The 14,525-nt window shown below is 51.8% G+C and overlaps 1 protein-coding gene across 4 annotated transcripts in view; it reads right to left on the reverse strand.

Moving 5' to 3' along the window:
- The window catches only part of FLT4 (fms related receptor tyrosine kinase 4), a 57,496-nt gene that overhangs the window by 31,530 nt on the left and 11,441 nt on the right, over window positions 1–14,525 (reverse strand). For all 4 annotated transcript variants that reach the window (XM_085073698.1, XM_085073696.1, XM_085073695.1 and 1 more), the window contains exon 2: window positions 4,613–4,709. In XM_085073698.1, coding sequence (XP_084929824.1) covers window positions 4,613–4,709 — 97 coding nt within the window. The remainder of the gene's footprint in view (window positions 1–4,612; window positions 4,710–14,525) is intronic.

Consider the following 14,525-nt stretch of genomic DNA (forward strand, 5'->3'; position numbering starts at 1 on the left):
AAGAGACAGCTGTGGGGTAAAAATGGCCTTTTGTCAGCACCATTGGCTCTATGAGGGGAAACTGGGTTAATCTATTATGCAAGTTGGGAATAGATGTGTTGGCACATGCAGCTCATCTGCCAGGGCAGCTCCGTGGGCAGATGCTTTAAGCACAGGCAGACTGTGGCCATCACCAGACAACAAGGGACAACAAGGAGGAAGTGAGATAAGGTGCCATTGGAGGGCACAATGGCTCAGACGCAGTGAAGACAGGATTTCTGTCCAAGCTTGGGGGAAAGACTTGCCCCTTTGTGTTTGTCTTCAGCAGCTGATTTATCTTCCTGCAGACTTTGCTCTCTTCCAGCTCGCTGCAGATGAGTTCGGAGAGAGTGTGTTGCACTCTTCCCGTGTTGCCAGGCACAAGGGCTCTAGAGGCAGTGACGAGCCCTTGGGGACAGCCACACAGCCCCTCTTACCCAGCTCAAACTTCTGCTTTCACTAAAAATGCCATCAGTGCCTGAGGCAGAACTGTAAGTACAGCTCCAGCAGCTTGTATCCATGAAGCACAGGCAAGTTTTTCAAAGTACTAGAGTCTCATGAACACTTCCATAAAAATAAGAACTGAATTTTGAGTTTTTCCTATTCTGTGCATGCACAGGGAAAATAACAGTAAAACTGATCACTAAACCAGGAACACCCAATGGCCTCTGCCACGGCCCTTGCTGCTGTGTCCATGGTCCCACTGCACTGGCACGGGCCACGGGGCTGTCCCTGCTCTCAGCCCAGAGCTGAGAGCTCCAGACCAGGAATTTTTGGCACTCTGCTTGGAGGAGGCTAATTGTAAAAGTCTCCAGTGTTTCTGCTTTCTGTTTGTTTACTCACTGGGATTTTCGCACATTGTCAGATCCACTTGTTTCATTAACCATCAGCAGTAGCTGAGTGACATGTATTTATATAAACATGGATGGGCCAGGGCACACAGACATGCTCACCAGCCCGTGGGCAGCTCAACCTAGGCATCCCTTTCGTATGTGCTTTCACTTCCTTTCCTGTGTCCATAGGCTTGGTGGGGACACAGAAGGTATGGGAGTTTCTGTGAGTCCAAGTTAGCATCACTGGTATGTTGGGAGGACCAGAAGAAGGCAGGAATGAGGGCAAGCCAAGCTCACATGGATTTATTTCTAAACCTACCCTCTGCATTTGGGGAAGGGTCCAAGCAGCAGTTTTGGATGGTTCCCTCTCTCCTATCTGTCACCTTCCAAGATTTATTCCCAAGTTGTTTTCTTTCAGCTCAGTGATAATGTGCCTCTTGGCGGTGGAGCCTGCTGATGCCAGCTGGAAAAAAATGCACTGTAGGCTTCTCCACAGCTGTTTTCCTCAATCTTTTTAGGACAGATGCTCTTCTAGGGAGATGTTGCAATTGGCACACCTTTTCTTCAATTCTCTTTGAAACTCCCATGCGTGGTATGATGGACAAAGCTGGCTGTGGCTTTGTGGCTTAGCTGGGATAAACCAGATTCCCCTCAGCACCACAGAGGATGTTCACAGCCGTCACACATGTGTAGGAAAGAGCAGCAGGTGTTGTGTGCTCCCGGACACCACTCCAGAGCAGTGGTTATGAGGTTCTGCATTATCCTCAGGCTCCTTCAGCCCTGCCACAGTGCTCACTTCCTCCACAGGAGCCAAGAGGGCTCTGGGGTCAAATATTTCCTCTGCCACAGACGGGTTTGTGCATCTGCCAGTCAGCTCTGGTAACAAGTCACAGGGCAGCAAAGGACATCCTTGCCCTTCTTTTTCTTGGTTTGCTCCCCATCTGTGTGCCCAGCACCTGCAGGATGGGATGGGATGGCACAGCCAGGACCAAATTGATCCCTCCAGAGGTTTCTGCTGTTGTGCAGCTGGCTCCTGTGGGATCTGCTCCAACGTTCATGAGCTGGAACAGCACAAGCTCTCTGCTTTCCCCCCACGCAGGCTGCCAAGGGCATGAATGCAGAGATTCACAATATTCTTTCCTTCTTTCTTGGGATAGGAGCTAATAAAAGCCGCACTGTCCGTGTGAGCATCAGCCCCTTCCCCTGTTCTGCCACATGCTTAGATCAAAAAATCCCTGGGGCTCTCAGCCAGCCCTGGCACAATCTCTGTTTTGGGGAATGTTCCTGCAATGGTCCCCGGCTCTGTCTGGGCCTCTCAAGGGTGCCTTGTGCTGGGTGACTAGGGAACATGACAGCATGTGATGCCATTTGCAAAAGCAGAGCTCCAGGATCTGGTGGCTCCTTGTGTGTGTGTGTTGAGCCTTTGGGTGTCTGTTAAGTGTGCTCAGCTCCAGTGACATTGCTTATCTCATGACCTGGCATAGCCTCTGGTCACCAGTGAGGCTTGGTGGGCTGTGGAGCAGGAGCAGGGCTGCAGAGCTGTGGATGTCTGAGATCCAGGCTGCTGCAAGGGAGCCTGAGAGCACAGCTGGCTGCAGGACTCTCACGCTCGGTGGGTGAAGCTTGAAGTGTCTCCAGGGAGTCTCACACGGGGGTTTTGAGCTCATCTTTCTGCTGAAGCACTGCTTCAAGCAGGCCCATACTCCTGGCTCCAGGGCAGCTCGAAGAGCAGCCAGAGGACATTGCTCTCAAGGGAAGACCAGGGTCAAACTGAAGTCACCTCCAACACGATGCTCTGCAGGAAATCCCTGGATCCTGTATTTGATTTTGTATTTTTTTCTGCCCTACCCTGCCCCACCACCATCTCCTTTGCCTGTTTTCTTGGTGGTCTGCATGTTTTTCCCTTCAGCTCCCATTAACACAAGCCAGGTCTTCCCTGGGTGGGCCATGGTCCAGAGAAGAGGTTGGAGAAGCAGCTGGGTGTAATTAGAGATCCAGGGACCAGAAAAGATTGACCCTTCATTCAAATGAAGAAACAGTGTCCCACAGTCAAAGACCTCTCCTCAAGACAGACAAACACAGGACTGAGAGTTCAGAGGGAAAAGGGAAACCCTCTGAGCCATGCAGGAGATACTGAGACTTATCTATCTGCAGATGGTGTGAAGGACATTACACAGCCAGGAGTATGTCTGGGACAGTATGATGCAGAGGCAAGGAGCAGCTAAACAGCAATATGGGCAGAGAGTACATGGGTTTTAGTGCTGTTTGCAGATGGTCCTGTGCTCTTTGGCTGGCCAGTTCAGTCTTTCACAGCTGCAGAAGACACTTTCTTTCACCACACCTCTTACTTCAGTACATCCTTTAGCCTTGGCACAATCTATAGACAACAAAGGCTTGAAACCGTTTTCTGTGTCCCTTTCTGGGCCCCTGTTGAGAAAAGGTCTGCCCTGATTCTAAGCTCATTCAGAATAACTTCACTGAGTCTTCCCTCTTATAAATGTGGACAAGAGAGTGTGCATTCCCACATCCCTCTGTAGAGATTACCATGGCAGAGCACTGGAATCCCCAAACTCCCTTCTCTTCCTCTATGCTGCCACAGTAGATGGCTGACCACAGTCCCCCACAGACAGTCATGGACAGTCCTCCAACTCACACATTTCCTACATCCCAGAGCACATCATGGCTTTTCAAGCCACCGGATAAAAACACACTCACAGCCACTCAGCTTCCCAGACCAAGTGAAATCAATTCTGTAATTACCATCAACAACCTTTCCTTTGTCCTTCTCCCTTGGCTATGAACTGATTCACAAAGGAAAAGCAATGCCATCTGTTCCAGGAAAAGTTAAATATGTTTGTGACAAGACATGAACACAATGCCAGCCAAGTGTTTGCAGTAATTGCTGTGTGGTTATATATAACACTGAGAAACACCCATTTGAGGCCCACACTGAATTTAGATCCCCTTTGGACCCAGCATTCAGATCCCAAGCATGGATCTGTTTTCAGCTGCTGAAGGGAAACTCCAGGAAAATTGACCTTGGACAACTCTCCCACTTGTTTATATATTTTTTTTTTAACTTTCCAAGACAGGAGGTAGTGCAGAAAACATGTACAGCCAAGTGTCCCAGCACGGATAAATCAGTTCAGGCACATCATCTTCTCAGAGCCACAGTGTCCAAAACAACCAGAGATTCTCCAGCTCCTCTCACAGTTATTTGCCTGGCCTGGCTGGGGCTTCTCTTCCCCCACACATATAAAGGCAGAGCATTGAATCCCAGCTTCCTAGAAAAGCTGGAAGCCTCTCATAGCCACCATTAAGTGCAGCCTTGCCTTCTCCCATGGATATTTCTCAGTGTCCCCCAAATGTCCCACTAGATTTAGAAACCAGGACTTCATTCTTAGTGGCCCCAATGAGGTAAGAATAAGCAACATTAGAGAAAGACAAGGAGAGTCAGGAAGACCAGCTTCCCTAAAGAGCCTACAACAAAGCTATCAAATCACACAAAATGTTTCTCTATCTTCCTTCTGCCTGAAAGACTACAGCAGAGGTTATCACTGAATCCTCTGAGGCATCTTTTGCTTCTTTTTCAATTAATTAGATGAATTCACACTTGGGAGATGTGGAGGATTTCTATTCAGACATGCTAATTTATGGGAGTACTGCAGCCAAGGTGTCCCTGGTGGGCTCTCCTTGCCTGGTCCTCCAGCACTCACCAGGTAGGAGTAGTCTAGACAGAGCCACACGTGCTGGTGCCTTACCTGCAGGTGATGCTCAGCGTGTCTTTGGCGTTGATGACGTGGTCCTCCTCAGTGATGCTCAGAGTAGGAGGGGTCATAGAATAGCTGCTCACCAGATCTGTGGAGAGAAAGGACAGAGGGGATGATGCAGACATCCACCAGCTTGGGCCCAGAGCTGTAGGCAGCAGCTATCCTGGTACCACGAGGCTGGAGAGGGGCTAAGGCCCTTGAAGGGAACATCTCCTTGGGGTCTGCTCCTACAAGGTAGTTAATGCTGGCTCAATGGGACACGACAGGTTTACCTGCAGCCCTCCTGGCTCCAGTGAGCAGCACTTCAGCTCTTGGGCCAGGGCCAGACAGCCCCTGATAGACAGCCTAGCACAGATGAAGGCCAGAAAAAGAATGGAAGACCAGAAACTGGGGAATTCAACTGCAGCCATTCCTCAACAGGTGAGGGATATTGAGCTTGCTTGGACCAGGGGCTCTGAAATGATCCCTTCTGCTAACCAGAGGGAGTCTGGCAGGGGATTTTTCCATACACATGCAGCTTCCTGTAATCAGGGGGACAAATCAGGGATGTCCAAATACCACAAATGTGTTTGTGCAGAGATGCTCTCCAGAGCCAGAAGGCATTCACGGAATGCCCTTCTCCTGTGGTGCACTCTCAGGTAGAGTCACCTGAACAGTACCAACCCTTGGTGGGTTGCAGCAGCCCCCTTCCCTGCACCACCAGACAGGCATTCCAGGAGTGAAATTATCCAGGCTCAAGGACAGGCAGTTAAACATTATCATGCTCTTCTTCCAGCTTTTTTCAGGGAGAGTCCCACTTTTTGTGCGTTTGCATCTCTGGCATGCCAGACATGCACCCTAAGTGAGCTCCTCATGGACAAAACATCTCGAAGTACCGGTTACCCTCAGAGACTACTGTTGTTTTTCATCAGCACACTGTTGCCGACTGTCATTACTTCACGATCTTTATCTTAAAACTCCAGCTTCTGGAGATGTGAGATAATTCAAAAGAAGTCTCGTTGACTGCAAAAACAAGCAAACTAACCAGAAATAGTGAGGGGGGGAAAAAAGCTACGGAATGTGAGGCTGTGACTCAGGTAGGTGCTAAATGGTAAAGAAGAAAAGAATGCAAATATATGCTGCTGGCTTGAGTTTCTACAAAAACACGAGGTTTAGTCCAACTGCATTCTGTGTATGTCTGTTTCCTTCCCTTGTAACATTCAAACCCAGGTATCAGAGAGATCTGGCAGGGTTGGAGAGGTCTCAAGCACATGGTGTTTCCACGTGTTTCACAAGCAGCTGTGACACCTCTCCTCTAAAGCTGTGACCTGAGGACTGCAGGCTACTGTGGTAGAGCCATGTGAGCCTCAAGAGGAAATGGCCTCAAGTTGCGCCAGGGAAGGTCAACATTGGATATCAGGAAAAATTTCTACACTGCCAAGATGGTCAGGCATTGGAACAGGCTTCCCAGGGTAGTGGTAGAGTCACCATGCCTGTAAGTGTTTAGAAGACATGAAGATGTGACTCCTGGGGACAGGGTTTAGTGGTGAACATGGTGGTGCTGGGTTAATGGTTGGACTTGATGATCTTAGAAGTCTTTTCCAACTTTACTGACCGAGTGATTCTAGGAATGTTTCTCTATGAGGATACCTGACCCAGTAAACAACAAACAGCCACCAGCTTCTCCAACACAGGGGTGGCATGGGGATCCAGGCTGGTGGAGAAGCCACAGTGCCCAGGGCCCACTGGCACTGGGAGAGGCTGCTGAGGAGGACACGGTGGTGGAGGGACGTGCGGAGCGGCACCGCCAGCACTGCCAGCCCTGGGCTGCCGGCCTTGCTCTCCCCAATTGTTCTCCACTTCCTTCCCGCCTGCGCGCAGCTCTGAGGTGGTGTCCCCATGGCTGCCCCCATGGCAACAGCAGGGTGACAGCCATCTCCCCCCGCCATCTCATGCCTCTCCTCCACATGCCCACATGAAGCGGCGTCAGCCCAGGGCTGTCCCAGCCGAGCTCTGCCTGTGTGTGTGTCTTGCTGCCACGGCCTGTCCTGTAGATACCTCTCCCTCAACAACAACAACAACAACAATAACAACAGCAGCAGCCATCACTTGTCACTCAACACATGGCTCGGTGTCACTGTAGTCTCTGGGGCTGCGTGGTGCTCAACCCCCATGGAGGACACCCCACCTCGCGCCTCCAACCTCCCCTTCCCCGATGGATGGGACGTCAGATGTCACACAGAAAAAATGTGCCCCGGGGCTGTGAAAATAAATGACCGCATTTTTTGTAAAATCCCTTCAAAATGTAACAAGGTTTATTAAAAAAAGGAGGCGAGGGAAGGAATCTGTCCGCTAAGCTGCATTTCCTATTAATGCCGGACACACTTATCCCAGTGCAAACACTGCTCTCCAGATGGCCACAGCCTGCCTGTCCATTGCCCCAGGGAGCAGCTGGGGGTGCCTGACACCCCACAGAGCTCAGCCCAAAATGCAGAAGATAATGGCTTGTATGGGGCTGGCTGGGGACAGCAAACACTCTCATCCTGTCTGAGCTCTGGGACAGCAAGCACAAAGGTAAACCTCAAAGCCCTGGCACAGCCAGCTCCAGGTCTGGCTGCAACAGACACAGAATTGGGTCTTAAAACTGGCATGGTCCTTCTGCTTGAACCTCTAAGTAAGTGGTCTAAGCCTCTCAACTTATGCTGTGCCCCACCACCGGGCCTGGGGGTCGCAGGACAGCAGCAGAAAAACCCCCTGCCTCCCTTCACATGCTGCCTGGTGACCTGTTAGCAAACAACACCAGGGGGTGGGGGGAAGAAAGGAAAAGTACAATCTGTGCAGGTTGGGGCTGTGGGATTCCTGCAGATGCATCCTGTCCATGGCCCTCTGTGAGTACAACAGGAAAAGGAACCACTGCTCACTCCGAAAGCACCGCAGTGCTGGGTTGGGGATACTCGTGCTGCTGGCACCACTGCTGGGCCAGCTCTCGTGGCCATCCAGCCTCTTCACTGGCCCCAGATTACTGGAAACTTTGGGGACTCCCTGCACTGGCTCATGCTGGGGACCCAGTACTCACCCTGATGCCCTACACTAAGCCTGGCATCTTGGGATGCCAATGTCCAGAGCCATCCATGGCATCCAGGACAGGCAAAGAGATACACAGAGCCATTCCCAGTCTGCAAAATCATCTTCAAAGCCATCAGGTTTCTCTGCAAAAATTCTCTATCACTCTGTGCTTGCCAGATGGACCCACCCCATTGCTGCCCTTGCCCTTTCCCTCCCTGAGGGAGCATGTGCCCTGCCATGGATCTCTCCTGCATTTCTCTCTCCCCAGCACTGAACTTGGTGCTGGGTTTGGCCATTAAATCTCTGCTAGCCGACACACAGATGGTTTGTGTCTCTGGCAAATCCCAGGGTGCGAGGGAGATGTCTCCAGAGCATGGAGTGTCTCCTCTCCTCTGAGTCCCTCCTTCCCCACCTCCAACCCCTGTGATGCTTTATCTCCTCAGCCCTCCGAGCAGATCCTGCTTTCTCCCGCACACCCAATTGTGCCCTTGCACAGGGAGAGCATTAATGTAATTAAAAAGGCATGCGGCAGCTTGGGCTTTGTTTTTTCAAGATGGTTGCAGCTTTTTTCAAGCAAGTTGGCAGCAGGATATTAAAATAAACAGAGGGGGATTGATGGGATGCGGTGAGAGGAAGCAGGATCCCACAGCCACTCACACCTTGTCTATTTCCAGAGAAGCACGTTTCCCAGCAATTTTCCTTGCCTTGATCTTGCAGTGTATGGCTCTGAAAGGGGCCAGGCTGCACTGGGGGCCGCCTTATCGCTGGCAACTTTATTTTCAGGCCCCTCTACCTCTTTCTGCACCCTGACATCACTGCTGCTCTCAGCTGCATCCTGCAACCAGGGCTCTCCCTGCCTTATGGGGAAGTCACACTCATCCTGGAAAGTGCTGTCCACCCCAGGCCATCTCACAGCCTGTGCCTGACCTCATCTCTCCACCCTTGGGCACGTTGTGGGAAAGCCTCACATAGGGCCTGGTTTTGCCCTGCGATGGCTGTAGATGCTAAATCCCTGCACAGCAGCATCAGTGCCAGAGCCAGCACGGCCACGATGAGTGATGGCTTTGGGAACAGAGCAAAGGCTGAGTGTGGGACATGTGCAGGTATGGCATAGCACAACACAGCTCCTGCTCTCTGTCTGCTTCCACTCACAGGAAGCCCTGCACCGGATCCTCCCTCCAAGCCCCCACACACCACCTCAGCCCCTCTCTGCTTCCCCTTCCCTCCCTCTCTGCTGAGTCGGCCCTGCTGACTGATTAACGGGGCGCCTTTCCGGAGAGGGATTTTGTTCACACTCTGTCCTTCTCACTGACTTCCTTCCCCGGCACTGGGCTGGATCACTCTGGCCACAGCCGTCGCATGTCCCCAGCTAACCGGCCCAGCTCACACTTTGGGGTTCTGTGACAACAGCTGTAAGAGAACATGCACAAAGCAAAGCTGGTCCAGGTGAGGCCTGTCTCCCTGCATCTTGCATAGTCAGCCCAGCCTGCCTGCTCCAGTGCTGTACTGGGGCAAAAGAGAGGCTGGAAGGGAAAAAAGAGTGTCCTTTCCCCCATGAAACTCCCCTGACCCTGCTATTGCCCCATTTCTACTTTGCTGTTTTCAGACAAAAAGTCCCAGTCAATGAGCATCTGTCCAACAAAGCAAAGCAGGAACTCAGGATCTGGACACTTTCTAAAAAAGGAAAATTTTGTTTGCACCAGTTACTATGTGAGCAAACCTGTGCTCCCAGACAGGCAACAGTAAAATTCAGGTACCTTGCTGGCCAGCATGGACTGAACCACCCTTTCTGATGCAAAAGAGCAGCAGTAGCTGGCACTGGGGCAGAGGGAGGAGAAACCTTGCTATGCTCTTTCTGCAGACCTCTCCTCCAGCTTTCCAGGCTGGATTTGTCCGAATTAGCAGCATTTGCTGGTGAAACTGCATGTGCCCCACAGGAACCAACCCCAGCACCTCCATCATCCCTGCCTGCTCCAGTTACAATTCCCCACCTGCCCTGTGCTGGTATAACTCACTGCCCTGGTGCTGGAGGACTCGTGGCTGCCCACAGACATGTGGGAAGTCCATGTGCTGAAGGCAGAGCCATGCCAAAGTCCCACCTACAGGGCTGAAGTTCCCCCTGGAGTGACTCGTTCTCATGCACGGGGCACACATCCAACTGTGGGTTGGAGCAGCAAAGCGCGAGTGTCACGTCACTCAAGGAGCAGGCAGCTGGCAGAGCAGCAGGGGAATTTGAAGTAGGGCTGTCAGCTCCTCCTCTTCCTCCTCCCAGGGCTCTCCAGCAGGGAGGAAGGCTTGTTTTGCAGAGAGGTGAGATATCACACGAGGCTGAGAAATAAACGTCAGGCTCCAGCCAATGTAGGGATGGAACACCAGGTGTCTTTTCTCCAGCCTCACAGTGGGCAGTGAGCCCCAAACCATGGTGGGAATTGACACCAAAATGGAGCAGATTCTGCCCAGCAGCCTGTGCCCAAGGACTGCCAGGCCAGGGTGACAGCCACCCATGCCCTCAGTGAGGCTGGGAGGAAAACAGAAATGGAAAGAGGCAGAGGTGTAAGCAACGAGCAAATGAAAAATACTAATGATAGAAAACTGAAAATCACCCCCAAACTATGCATGGGCACAAGGACAAAGGGAGCAGGTCCCTTCTTTTATAGATTCATGAAGGATGTTTCCTGTTCTGTATCTCAGGGTTGACTCTCAGTTCAGACCTGCCCCAGAAGGATTAAACAGTGGGGCTGTGCTTTTCAGTGCAGCATCAGCCCCTCTGAGCCTGGTGTTGTGCTACACATTCCCAAAGCATCAGATGTTCCTTTGCTTCGGCTAGGACAGGTGTCCTTTTTCAGGGGACACAAGGGAAAAATAATTACAGAAACTCAGTCAATAAAAACACAGAGGTGACCACCATTATTTGGTTTCTGATCCTTGCTGTCCACCACCAGAAGATTGAGACACCATCTTTGCCCCAGAATCTCTGTGGGTGTGTGGAGGCAGAAACCCTCTGAGCAGGGACCAACAGAAGGGCTCAGGAAGGGGTGACCAGAGCACTACCAGAGCTGGTGGAAATGCTTTTTCTTGGCACCAGACTCAGAGATGCCCTAAGCACCCTGGGTCTGCAGAGATGCCAGGTGAGGAGGAAGGATGTGTGTCCAAACCCACAGCACCTGCAACCAGGAGAGACCCCAGCTGAAGCATCCCCCTGCCTGGCAGCCAAGTGGGGAGTGGGATGGAGTGGACAGAGACATAAACAGCACATTACACGACAGCACCATGGTCACAGCACAAGCAGAAGCCACAGCCAGAGCAGCAGCACTCTGAAACTGGGCATTTCCAGCCCCTGGCACTCCATGGCACCACAGCTGCACATCCAGTGCCTGTGGCTCTGGCCAAACAGGCCCATAACCTCAGGGCAAAATGCTGCTTGGGCTCAGTGCATGCACACCAACAGATCTCTGTAGCCCTCATGGCTGATAAACTTTAATTAACTAGTTCTTTTCTGGTATCTCATAAACACCTGCACTGATGGGTAATGAGGCTAAAAAAGGCACAAGATCTCTGGGCTCCTTCAACTTTTTGACTTCCAAGCTGGAAGTCCACCAGGGAAAAGAAACAGAGTGGCTAAAAAGCAGGAGCTGCTTTCAAGAGAGATGGGCTGTCCTGAGGAGCAAAGTTACCCGAGTATCCTTCAGTCCTTGTCCCTCGGTGCCTTCAGGCAGGGATTTATATCAGGGTGTTTCCGAGCCAGCTGCCCTAGGCAGCAAAGCACGGCTACACCCAATGCCTGACCATGCTCTCACCTGTTTTTTGGACTCTGCTCTGCCCCAGGGACCTGCCACCACGTCATCCCAAAGCATCCCAAAGAGGGGTCAGCGAGCGCCTGTCTGGGAGTGTTTATCTGTCTGCCGTTCTCCCTGGGCAGGAAGCACTATCTCACCATCGCCCTGCACGCTCCAGCCCGGTTTCCTGCTCCATCCTGCCAGGTTTACCCTGCTTTTTCCTCCTCCCCTCCCCCTGCCCCACGGCTGTCAGGCCGTGTTTGCATTTCTGTCTCCTGCCGTCTTTCCTCTCCCTACCCCTGTCCCCCCCGCGCTCGCTCCCTTCTCCATCCTCCCCGAGAGGCTCCGTCCTGAGCCAAAGTTAGCCCGTGTCAGGTAGCCACATGTCCGGCCGGGGGCAGCGGGTCAGCCGGGGCCACCCTGCAGACCTCCTCCAGGATCTCTGCTGTCAGCAGCCTCCCCGGGCCCCAGGGGAGCGCCTGTTTGCTGCCCTCGCTCCGGCGAGGGATGCTCCGGCACATCAGAGAGCTGGTTTCCCCTCGGTGGCCGCCGGCCCACCCTTTCTGCTGCGGGCCAGGGCTGGCCAGACGCCGCTTTGTTTGGTCCCCCATTCTCTGGATCCCTCCGCGTTTGTTGGCTGCCTGCTCCTGCCCGGAGAATCCTTTTCCTGCCTTTGAGATAGAGGATGCTCGAGCCATCTGTGTGTTTTATTTCCTTGTAGAAACTAACAAGCAAAGGATTGCTTCCTCTCCCTGACATTTCAGAGGGCAGCTCCAGCCCAGCGGGATGCGTGGGGAGGGGAGGGGGAGCCCAGCGCCCTCAGACAGGAACAGGACCTATTCTGTCCACAGGATTCACTCCCTAAGGGGCAGAAATCCTCAGACCTACCCAAATGCCTGTGGCAGCTCCCACTCTGCCACCGCTGTGGCTCTGCAGGAGTCCTAGGTGAGCTGTCCTGCTTAGCTGTCCTGCTTAGCATACATAACCACCCCTCTTCCAGTGGCCCCTATTAACTGCACGGCTAAACCTATGCAAAACTCAATTAAAATTATCCTCCCACATCTTAAGGACTGTCAGGTTGTTCCTCTTCCTGTTTTAATTTACTTCTTTCAAAATCTTGCCCTGCTCACATTCTCTGCCCCAGCAGGATGTGATTAACGTGGCGTAGAAAGAGCAGAGGGATCGGATGGCTTTAGGGGACTGATAACAGCAATTAACACCATTCATTACATCTCTGACTTGAAGGGATGCAAAGGATGGTCCACAGTTCATCTGAAAGGAGTGTTGGTCCAAGTACTACTGGGCAGAAGGCATTGCCAGCACAAATGGATGGCCAAGATGGGCCAGGGACATCACCCCATGGGCTCTGGGGGTCTGGGATCTCTGGACAAGTGTTTTGGGGAATGTTTGTACTGCTACTCCCTCCAGTTCAGCTATTTGAGATTGCTCAGGAGTTGCCTGAACACTGCAGGATTCAGAGGTTAATTCTACCCTGTGACTATCCAGGTGGAACCCCAGGGGTTTTGTTGGGCTGAGGTACCTCTGGCAGCAGTGGGGACAAACCCATGGAACACTAAGGAGATATTTCTTTTTATGCTGTACATGATGGAGTTACGAGACAGATGATCAAATGCCTCTTCATGCAACTCAGCCTAATTGTGGATTTTGCCACTGTGGGATACCCTCAGAGAGATTCCCAAAGAGAGATAAACTCCCAGAAGACAAGTCACTACCAGCTCTTATGCACAGTGGTCCAGGTGAGACCTCCAGGTCCAGGAGTCTCCAAACCACCCATTGCCATAACAGAGGGTACATCCAGGATCCCCCTGACCATACCAGGGCATTGTCCCCTTTCCCAGAGCTCCAGCTGCCCATGCTAGGGTTGGTGATTGTCCAGGCAAAGCCAAGACCAGTTCCAGTGCCTGGGCAGAGGCTTCCACCCACAGCACTTGGACTTTGCTGCATGAACACAGAGGAAGGGAAAAGCTTGAGAAACAATGGAGAGAGACCCTCAAATTCAACATCAACTACAGCTCCATTGTGAGCTATTCCCAGAGGCTGAGGTGAACTACTGCTGAAAAAAATTGCAGGTGTGCTTTTGGGGGAAGATGGAGTTCAAGCTATATGAGGCCTCAGCATCTGACTCTCTCTGGGAGATGAGGAGGCAGAGGCAGCTGACCGAGAAGTCAGGCAGCCCGAGGGTCGGCACTGATCACGGAGAGAAAAGGGCAGCAGCATTTGGAAAGAAAAAACCAAGTCACAGGTTTGCTTCTTCCTTGATGTGTGTGGGCTTAATTGCTGGCCTCTGAAGTTTAACTCTTCAAGACTCTTGGCTTACAGACAGGCCAAGCAGGACACAGAAAAGAACTCTGTACCCCACTCAGGGCAGGTTTCCCTCATGTAAGCAAACCCTGGGGTGCCAGACTGACTGTGCTGGGCTTTTTCAGGGGGCTGCAAGCCCTGCAGCTGGGCTGGGAGACAGTGTACCAAGTAGAAAAGACCTGCTCCTCCATCTTCATGTCCCTGGAGTCTGCATCCAGATGTTTGCTACTTAGCTGTGAACTGAAATCAACTCAGAGCCCTCAAACCAAACAGCTGCCCTGGCGCTGGCAGTGCCTGTTCTCTGCAGCACAACCCACCCTCAAGTTGATCTCCAGCTGTGGAGTGCAAGAGAAGCTGATTGAAGAACAGGGTAAGTGGGGAAAATATAGTTTTGCAATTTAGATTATCATCTTGGCCTTGGAAAACCTGGTTTCAACTCCCCATCTGCTCCAGGCTCCCTAGAAGGCTGTCATGCAGCTTCCATGTACCTCCATCCCTGCCTGAGCCACAGAGGGTAGAGCAGCAGAAGCTGGGCTCCTTTGGCTTGCAAAAACACATACTGGTGCAAGAAAGGAGGAATCCTTATTCCTTCTAATTAAAGATAACAGGGAACAAAAAAAATTAATTTAGCCCAGAGTCAATGCAACATGAAAAAGCTACATTAGACATGAATAGGTCCAGAAAGTAGGAAGCAAAAGCAAAATGCACGAGGAATTTAAACTTCCTGATTATCAAAGAGGGGTCTTCAAGCACTGAATGTA

This window comes from Lichenostomus cassidix, chromosome 13 (assembly GCF_008360975.1).
Source record: "Lichenostomus cassidix isolate B80296 chromosome 13, HeHo_3.0, whole genome shotgun sequence".
Classification (NCBI taxonomy): Eukaryota; Metazoa; Chordata; class Aves; order Passeriformes; family Meliphagidae; genus Lichenostomus; species Lichenostomus cassidix.